This window comes from Oryza sativa, chromosome 9 (genome assembly GCF_034140825.1).
Source record: "Oryza sativa Japonica Group chromosome 9, ASM3414082v1".
NCBI lineage: Eukaryota > Viridiplantae > Streptophyta > Magnoliopsida > Poales > Poaceae > Oryza > Oryza sativa.
In genome coordinates, this window is record NC_089043.1 from 23,269,980 (window position 1) to 23,280,204 (window position 10,225).

General features: G+C 42.7%; 1 protein-coding gene and 1 long non-coding RNA gene across 3 annotated transcripts; one reads left to right on the plus strand and one right to left on the minus strand.

Annotated features, from left to right (window-relative positions):
* Nucleotides 1-266: 266 nt before the first annotated feature.
* LOC4347436 (transcription factor TGA2) lies at nucleotides 267-8,964 on the minus strand. Of its 2 annotated transcripts, none has more exons than XM_015757080.3 (10): nucleotides 8,699-8,964; nucleotides 7,467-7,573; nucleotides 6,148-6,200; nucleotides 5,787-5,999; nucleotides 5,580-5,624; nucleotides 5,363-5,422; nucleotides 5,074-5,151; nucleotides 4,564-4,950; nucleotides 2,860-3,099; nucleotides 267-816 (listed from the first exon to the last, which is right to left on the minus strand). In XM_015757080.3, the coding sequence occupies exons 1-10, from the start codon at nucleotides 8,884-8,886 to the stop codon at nucleotides 622-624; spliced, it is 1,566 nt and encodes a 521-aa protein (XP_015612566.1). In that variant the 5' UTR covers nucleotides 8,887-8,964; the 3' UTR covers nucleotides 267-621. The 2 variants fall into 2 exon arrangements, with proteins under 2 accessions (XP_015612566.1, XP_015612565.1); XM_015757079.3 differs by having other exon boundaries at nucleotides 7,467-7,579.
* Nucleotides 4,475-7,314, plus strand: LOC136351819 (uncharacterized). The gene is made up of 2 exons (XR_010735057.1): nucleotides 4,475-5,145; nucleotides 5,828-7,314. It is a non-coding gene; the product is annotated as an uncharacterized lncRNA (long non-coding RNA).
* Nucleotides 8,965-10,225: the final 1,261 nt, after the last annotated feature.

Below are 10,225 nucleotides of genomic sequence, written 5' to 3' on the forward strand. Positions count from 1 at the left end.
AAACAAAAAAAAATTCAAAATTAAATTCTAAAATGCAAATTTTAGCTTATAAGCAAGCACCAAGCAATGAGATCCTAATTGTTTAGATAACTTATTCTAACCAAAATATGTTATATACTTTTATAATCGGTTCAAATCATCCATTTCAAAATGCCCCCGACTGCTGGATATTCGTCGGATCGAAGGTTTCAAAAACGAAAATTAATCTTGAAAAACCTCACGTTGCAAACGCGGTTTGATCGAGGGAGCATGCACACTCCTACAGATTAAACGAATTAACAACGACTGCAGGTTGCGTTTTCATCAGGAAAAAGTTTGATTGAGCTGCATCAACACTTGATGAACCAGCTGCTGAGGTAAGATCCGCTAATTCAAGATCCTATCGACAGAGATCTCGATCGATCGACCAAGCAGTCAAACACGCCTACTTTGTTTACATCAAAGGGTTAATGCCCAAACACAGTACACATCGGTTCATCCATCCATCCATCCATCCATTCCATGGGGGGTTTCACAGTCGTCGTCCTCTCTCGATCGATCGCTTAATTTCTGATCTCTCGATATCTCTAAGCTGCTAGCTAAGAGCTACGGTGTTTGCATGCGTTGCCGGCGGCGGTGATCTCAGGTGTGGGGGGCGGCGGAGTGCGGCGGCGGCTGGTGGTCGTGAGGCGGGTGCCTGGGGCGGGTGACCCAGAGGGAGCTGAGGGTGCGGAGGCGGTGGAAGTAGTCGGAGACGGCGAGCAGCGACCGCGCCATCTGCCTCGTCGTCAGCACCTGCTGCAGCCGGTGCAGCGTCTGCTGCCTCAGGTTCTCAGCCTGCATATATCCAGTTAATTAATTACATTAGAATTAAATCTACTAATCATGCACGAGCTATTTAGAGTAAGTATAATAGAGCGCTATAAGAAGACTGAATGCTGAGATAGATGAGAGAGGAAAGGAGAGAGAGAGATGAGAAACGGGACTGTAAGCTTACAGCCGACTTAGGCAAAAAAAACTAAAAAAATCTATGAGACAGACAGGTGGACTATATATCTATAGTGAAGAGCTAACCACTTTATAAGTAAGCTGAGATATAGACCATAAAGATCTATACAGTAAACAACTAAATAACTGGTTGTCTTATTAGCCTTGCTCTTAGCTTGTCGGAATGTCTGATGCTTTGCCACCGTCATGCCAAAATCAGCAGCTAATCATCCAGAAGCACAGTTAGTTGAAGACTTTGGAGTGGAGTTGGAGTTATATATGGTAAAACTATTATATATTCGTGCAATCCACGATATAAAAGTAAAAATAAATATTGGACGTTTGTAAATTTGTCACTGGTTTTTTCTAATTTTAAAAGGATGCCACTCGAATGATAGTTTTGCAAATTCAACTCTAAGATTATATTTTAGACGCGGATGATAAGAAAACAAATAGACGATAAGAGACTATAGGCTGGAACTAAATCATTTCTATTTTCAAAAACAAAACATATATTAATTCATACTTGCATCTCAAATGGATATAAGAAGTTATCCTCCTATATATTTTAATTGTAAAAAAAAAGCAACAACTAGTTACACGCATTGTAGGAATATTACTTTACACATACGTGGACATCATTAATTAGTTGGCTGATTAATTATACTAAGCACAAACAGTAACCAATTAAGCAAGTTGCAAAGTGTGATATGAAATGAAATGTGTGGTCGATCTGTTTGTGGCATCCATGAGCAGGTGAAGGGCGGCCTATAAAAACCGAGCAGCCAGGCACATCTACCCAACATGGAAAGACCGATGAACAAACTAACAATTAGTCAAGCAATAAACCCTCATAAATTATACATGTTTGTGGTGTTTGTTACACAGCCTTTTCAGGGTTTTTATATCAAATCCAACCTCTGCTCTCTCCCGTTTCTGGGATGGAGACAGTCGGGTGCTTTTCAAAAGCTGAAAAACCTAATCCACATATGCTTCTCTGTCGATCGATCGACACAACACCTAGCTAGGCGACAGCAATTATCTAATTTAATCATGAACATATTCAGTATTGCAGTGTCGATTTCAATTAGGTGAACTATCCATTGAACCTTCTCAACTACTAACAAATATATGTGATCTTCTCCCATTGGCTCCAGCTCTAACTAATCCATCGAAGTGACAGGAGATTAACTAACAAATAAACTATAATAAAGTCATAAACATGTAGTACAACCCAGTTTTATTGTTCCGAATAATTAAATGAACAGATGGTATATTATCTGACTATTCTTGAGATACTCGACGTACAAACGAATGAATTAACTATTATAAAGTTAAAATGTGGCTTTTATTAAAAAAAAATTCTAGGCAATCTATATATAATTTCTTGAAAAAAAAATCGTATTGTTCAGCAGCTTGGAAAGTGTAGTGCGATAATCAATACTCCCTCCGTCCCACAATATAAGGGATTTTGAGTTTTTGTTTGCAACGTTTGACCACTCGTCTTATTCAAATTTTTTTTGCAAATATAAAAAACGAAAAGTTGTGCTTAAAGTACTGTAGATAATAAAGTAAGTCACAAATAAAATAAATAATAATTCCAAAAAAATTTGAATAAGACGAGTGGTCAAACGTTGCAAGCAAAAACTTAAAATCCATTATATTATAGGACGGAGGGAGTAATTAATCTGTAAGAGGAGGAAGTACAAATGGGCCTACAACTGATGGAACTGAAGAGAAACCAACTAACTGATGATGAAGAGTGCATGCAATGCATGACTGAACTGATTGCAAGAAGGGTTGGTAATTTGGTATGGTTTGGTTACTGAGCTCGATCAAATCATGAGAGAAGAAGATGCAGACAGTGTGTGAGAATCACGCAAGGTAGGGTACCTGGCGGACGAAGCCCTCGAGGGTGGAGAGCTTGTTGATGGCGACGGCCATCTGGCCCATGTAGTTGGCGACGTTGGAAGGGCAGCTGAGGGCGTCGGAGACGACGGTGTCGGAGAGCGACTGGTAGAGCGCGTCGAGGCCCTGCGTCAGCGCCTCCTCCGTCTCCAGCGCCGACTGCTGCAGCCCGTACACCCCCACGATCTGCTGCTCCGTCAGCGGCTCCACGTGCGCCACCAGCATCTGCATCCCCTCCAATCCACATTGATCACAATTACTACTTATTAATCAATCCAATCACATTAATCACATCACGAATTCAGTCATGCAATCGAGCAAAAAAGAAGAGAACAAATGCACACAAACTGTTGCTCTGTCAGCTAGTGATCAGATATTCAGATATTCATTCAGGAGTTATAGTATATGTCAATGCAGGTACTGTGATAGCAGCTGATATAACAGTTCAGTATACGCGATCGATGGAGCAGTTTAATTACACTGAAAAACCCAGCACAATTAATCGTAACAGATTCGAAACGAATGTAGGTAAATCCTGAATCCGTAATGGTTTTTGTTGGTTTATCAGTACTGCTACGTACGTACGTACAGTTCTACAACATTTGGTTGGATTCAGTTGTGGCCCGGCTTGAAAAGCTGAAATCCCAGTTTCCTGATCTGATTATGATCAGATCGATCATTCAATGCGTCGATATATCGATCGATTCGATCGACGCATGCGCCCACGCGGTCGCGAAGATGGCGGGGAATGCTCGCACGCGCGCGAGCGCGACAGATCGATGAAGCTAGCTATCCATCCACTACTCGTTGTCGTCGTCCAGCTCTCTCCATGGAGGGAGAGGGTATGATGAGCTTGCCGAGCAAGTGCACAACTTCTCCTACCCATTGCTGGAAACGACAATAACAAGGTGTGTGTTTTGGCTTTTGTCACATGAATATTATTCACTGCCTCCGCGACCCATATAATTAAGGTGCCAATGCTGCTAATACTCTCTCCGTTTCGTATTATAAACAAGTACTAAACTAAAATAGGGTTTACTATCGACATTGTTTTTTTTTTTAAAAAAAAAGACATTTTCCTTTACAGACGGCTAGGATGCATTTGCAAAAGACGGAATCGCCCCCCTAACAGAAGGCCAATGAAAATTTTCACATGTAGAAAATTATCACATTCCACAAGCAGTTGGCTTAACTCAACCACGTGTGCGGCCACCTTAAGTCAGCCATATATGAAACTACGTTTTCGTATGCGATCAATGACACGACCCTTATGGATTGTCAATGCAGTCGGAGGGGGCATCAATAGAAATCATTTTTTATATAGTGAGGCTAAGTATTATATATTTTCAATTTTCTTATCGAAATTGTTTTCGATAAGTTACTTTTTTCATGTTGATCAAAATTAGAAATGCGCAAACTTTTTTCATGCGACATTTTTCTTCATCACTCTGAAGACCCGAGCTAGTTAAGGTTGTTTATGTAAATTCTTTTATTTTCTTTTGAGGGACTAATACGCAATATAAAAATATTCGAGGGGTTTCAAAGCATAATCCAAATTATTTTTTCCCCACTTTGTTCCGTTTGTCTTCTACCTCCCGACGAAGCCATTGTCAATCGCTACGAGCATCTAGGGTTAGGGTTAATCCAATCCAAGCCAATCCATGGCGGGGGGAGTGCATAGTAGCGTACCTTGATGACCTCGGAGGGGCGGAAGCCGCCGAGCCAGAGGAAGCAGCGCTCGGCTGGGCTCATCCAGACGCCGGAGATGAGGTGGAAGACGTCGCCCCTGATGGCGCCGTCCTTGATGGCGGCGACCTCGTCGTGGTGCGCCAGGCAGCTCTCCACGTACACCTGCAGCTCCCCCTCCGGCAGCTGCTGCTGCAGCGCCGCCCGCAGCTCGTACATCAGCCGGTGGTGCTCCTCCTGCCACCTCCCGTACTCCACGTCGAACATCGCCGCCTCCGAGCTCAGCCCCCCGCCGCCGCCGCCGCCGACGCCATCGATCCCGCCCAGCAGGACCCCCTTCCCGCTGCCTCCCTCGCCGATCAGCCCGCCGCTGCCGGGGAAGAACACCCCCTGCACCATGTATAGATCCGTACACATTTTCATCCATAATACATAATCCGAATTGGTTGTGTTTGATTTGATTTGGGTGCAGTTTGAATTTTGCTCGAATTTGAAATTATGAAATTCGCCTACCTGGGCTCTCGCGGTGTGCAGTTCCTGTTCGAGCTGAGCAAGCCTGATCCTGCTGGACTCCAGCTGCTGGATGTAAGCCTGTCGTTTCAGTCAAAATTTCAGTAAAGTAATTAATCCACAGTGGCTGAATTGAAGAAGAGTGGTAGTAATTAACTAGCAAAATTAATTTGGTTTAATTTGATCAAATTTGGGTGATTGCTTTTGTTCTGAATATATTGAATATATATAGCCTGTCATTTTCTTCTTTTTCTTTCTGTGTTTAATTACTGTTTAATTTTGCTTCACTCACCTTCTTCCTTAGCCTGCTTTTCCTTGCTGCCTCCCTGTTCTGGGCTAGCCTCCTCAGCGTCTGCATATATTTACATTAATCACAAAATGATACGCAAAAAAGTAAGCATGATCAGACCAAATCATTTTTAGTATTGTCCTTAACTCAACTGATATGCACAAAAAGAGAACAACAACTAATCTCTAATTATTTCTTGAGAATATCACTAGTATAGTACCTTTGGGTCGCGTTCACCAGTAGATACACCCCTCCTGTGATCCTTCTGCAATAATAAAAAAAAACATAAACAATATGCACATTAATGTAAGCTAAAACATAAAAACAATCAAGGACAGTGTTCTGAATAGATTAATCAGGGTGTTTTCTTTAGCTAGCAGGGTTAGATATTAGTTGGTTAATTAAGTGGTTAAGTGATGATGCTGACCTTGGCTGTCACCGGCTTCACATCCCTGTTGATCCCTGCAGGCTCAGCAGCGAAAGGTTGGTGCTGCAGGTGGTGGTGATCCTGTCTCCTGCTCCCTGTCGCCAACTCCTCCATGGCTGCTGCTGCTTGCTGCTGATGGTGGTGGTGATGATCAGGTGACCTCGCCATCTTGGTTCCCACAGCTGCTGGGGACAGCACTAAACTAATCTCTCCCTGCCAAATCAATCAATCAATCATCACATCCACAAACATTAAACCAATCTTTGATTTCATATATACTACACACGAGTGCTACATTGAAAAGACAAATGACATAACCAATGTGAGATTCAGATGAAAGTAAGTAAAATTAATTAAATACCTTGGGTGATGGCTCCACATGCATGGGCTGGGAAGGGAAGATGTTGAGGGTCTCTGCATCATCCATGAGCACAACACAAATCAAGAGATCGATCGAGCAAAAGCAGAAGACCAGCTAACCCTGGAGACTCACACACCACAACTCACAAACTGATCGAATTGCTACTGAAAACTCTACTGAAGAAGAGAGCTAGGCTGTATATATGCAGGCATGCAGCTGGAACAAGACACTACTGTGCTACTGCTGCTGCTGCTCAAATTCATCATGCTTTGCATGGCAGAGAGTAGTGTGTACTATATATGCATGCTAGGTACGTCCAAAGCTAGCTATAGCTGCAGTACTGCAGGCACACAGGCAACACGAGAAAGCTGGGGGCTACGAGAGATACGGGAGCCAAGGACAGATATCACACAGCTGCACAGCTAGCTGCTGCTACACTGCAACACTGATCACTGTAACCTGAAGCTGGAAACAACAGAAGTGGATAGCATCGATCGGGTCAAACTCGAACAAATGTGCACATCTTGCTACTACTCCTAGCTAGTAGCAGCAACAAGAACGATCAGTAGCATGGGGATTGATCGATCATCTCTTCGGCGTGTGTGTGTACGTCCCTCTTTCTCTGCACCAGGCCACATGCAGATGCAGCTCGATCTCGGCGAAATCATTGAGCAGTTTGTTACATGTCACAGTCCAAACCAGCCGGCCAGATCTTAGCAGTCAGAGATAGAGAGAGAGAGAGAGAGGGAAGAGAGAGGTATAGCTAGAGAGATTGTTGGTTTCATATGCATGGACTTTGGGTTGCTGATTCCCTGGTCCTGAGATGTGTGATCTCCACAGGAGTGCAGTGGTAGTAGTAGCAGTAGTAGTACTGCAGAGATTTGTTGCAGCTAGCAGATATCCTGGTCAAAATGGAGTACCTGAGAATCTGCTGCATGCAGGCCGGCCGGCCGTATACCATGATCGTTTCTGATGACCCCAGAAAAAGGATGCAACTTTCTGCAACCATAGGAATATATCCCTCCTCCTCCTATACTACAGCCTACTGCTACTCCCTGTGTATGCTTGGCACATTTGTTTCTGTGCCTAAGCTATATATACTGCTGTTATTATGCTATTATTACTACTAATGCTAAATGCCAAAAGAAGAACAACTGAAAACTGTTACTACTGATCTCATCACCTGCATTAATACTCTTTGAAAAAAAAAATCTGAACTTTTTGCAAGGAAATATATATGGTGAATGCATGTTTGAGAAAATTTGTGGTGATTTTTCGGTTGGCGAATTAAAATTTACGGGTTTTTTTCGTATACGTACGCCTTTGTTCTTGGTGCGACGCCGCATGGCTGCCATGATCCAGGTACATGAACAAGGCCTGGTCCAGCTCCCCCAGATGATCATAAGCTCCTGCAGATGCCTCCTTGCTGCTCCTGGTGGTGCAACACAAGAAGCAAAATTAGGAGCAGCACAAGAAGCAAAATTGTTGGTGATGAGGTATAGCTATATGTATGTGTGAGATAGATGCAGGTAGTATAGTAGCATGCATGCACAAGGTTGAGGAAGTAGTGAAGGCATCACACATCATCATGAAATCATGCTTCTATAAGCCAATTATGTATGATGCTATATTAATTATTTGTCTGGTCCAACCTCTGCAAGACTGCAAGAGTAGGAGCAGAAGAATAATATGAATCTACTCTACCTTTGTAGCATTTATTTTGGCACAGCCCAGAAAATAAGCATGGCCATGTACTCTCCAAATTTCATGTGTGCAAGTCATGCTCACTGTAAATTAAATGTAAAAACTTGGGCAGATATGTATGATCAGTTGGTCATAAATATGTCTTAGGTAATGCTCTTGTACTTATGCGGAAATGAATCGCTGACCTCCCAAAATTTGAAAGAAAGACTAGCGAGTTGTTGCAACAATTCAACTATATCTGGCTCCAGATATTAAATCACAAGTACTGAATTTTTAAATCTGAACTTGTTTGATCATCGTCTAACTTTTTTTTTCTTGGGGGGAGAGGAAGAAGGAAGAGAAAAGGACCGATCTGTTTGCATCCGCTCAAACAATCACTGAATTCCCAACCAGGAAGCAAAAAGGCAAAATCGTCTGCATGTAAAATGCAAAATTCTAGCAAAAAAAGAAGCAAAATCTTCAACATGTAGAACAGTAGAATGCAAAATTCAGTCCACAAGAAGATTATTGGTAACCTAGTTTCTCCATGGCTAGTGTTTTGTTAAAAGAGGAGGAGGAGGAGAAGAGGAAATTAAAGCAGTTTCCATAAAAAGAAGAAGGAGAAGAAGAAGAGGAAACCATGGCAAAAAAGAGATCAGAAGAACCAGCAGAAACAAAGAGAGCAAGCAAGAAAAAAGAACCAAACCAAAACAAACCATGCATGATCATGACTAACAAATCAGAGATCAAAATCAAACTCCAAGACACGGCCCAAATCAAGAACAAGAAAGAGACACACATATATATGCATCAAACAAATCAGAGAGAGAGAGAGAGAGGGAGAGAGATTCAGTAAACAAAGCCGTACATGAAGCTTGCGGCAGCGGCATGCATGGAGGAAGAGGAAGACGATGACGGAGGCGGATGATGATGGTGCTGCTGCTGATGCTGTCCGTAGTGATGGTGGCCATGGTTCATCATCATCCCAAAGGAGATGTTCATCTCCTGCTGCTGACGATGCTCCCTCTCCTGCTGGCTCTCGCTCCCGCTCATCATCGATCGATCAAATCAAAGCTAACCTCTTCAGAATCGAGAGGAGGAAGAAGAGAAGAAGAAGAACACACGCCGAAACATACACAGAGAAGGCAAGGTAGCAAGCTATATACGTATGCGTATGTGCCTCTATCTATCTATAGCCATAGCTGCAAGGTCCTAAATACTCTTTGACTCTATGAGGCTAGCAGCCAAGGCGCCACCTCTCTCTCTCTCACTCACTTTCTCTCTTCCTCTTCCACACCAGCAACTACCCCATGCATGACCTCTAGCTCTATCTAGGACTCTAGTTCGTGATGGCGCCTTGGACACTAGCACCACTTGCAAACTACCCTCTCTTACTGCTTTGATGATGCTGTTCCTGGGCTGCTACTGCTTTGATTTCCTCTTAATTCACTAATATGGTTGCTGATGATGATGATCTTGGCTATGTGTTTCTAGAGAGAGAGGTGAGTGGGAGAGCCATTAATGGCGAAACAGACTTTCTGTTTGGCTCCATGCTCCCTCTGCATCTAATGGTATACTGCTACAAACAGCCGACTTCTTCTCTTCTCTCCTCTCCTCTCAATTTTCTCTCTCTAGATTGAGAGAGAAGTAGAGAGAGAGATGGAGGGGCAGGTGAAGCAGAAGACGTCGCCACCTTTAATTTTTCTGCCACTTTTGCACCGAAGCACTCGTGGTTTCTCTTATTCTCGTTTCAATTCAAACCCCGGCCGGTGACAAATTGCATTAGCCATTAATTTAGCCACTGTATTTTGTTAACTAAAAACTGAACTGTTATTACGATTTGAGATGCCGGTAGAGTTGTGCAGTTGTGCATGCATGCACCAATTAACGATTTGAGATGTGATCCTTTCAACTTGTCTTTGTCTCTGTTTTGACTTTCGGTAGAAACCGATATTGATGTGTTCACTCCCAACAGCAAAGTCAGTAGTACGTACTACCATGAAAAAAGTTGGTCAGAGCCACCCAAAGATTGCGAGAGAGAATTTTTCTATGAGAGTGAGCTAGAAAAAGTAAGCAATGCCTTGTGCCAAAAAGCCCAGGCCTCTTCTAAAAGTAAAGTGAGTTCAAACTGCCCGTTTGTCTCACGGCCTCGATCGTGTCGATATGATGTTGTAGAGATTAATTGATACTATCTTTGATTTTTAAATATAAGTCGTTTTAGCCTTATGATAAGAATTGAGAAAACAATACAAACGACTTTATTGTGCTTCATTTATACTGCGGGGAAAAAATAGCGTGTTTATTTGTGAGCGAGGTAGGTAGCATTTATTTAGCAATGACGGGTAGGGAAGAAAGACCGAAAAAGTGTCTTGAAGTTCCAAAAGGACTTGTATTT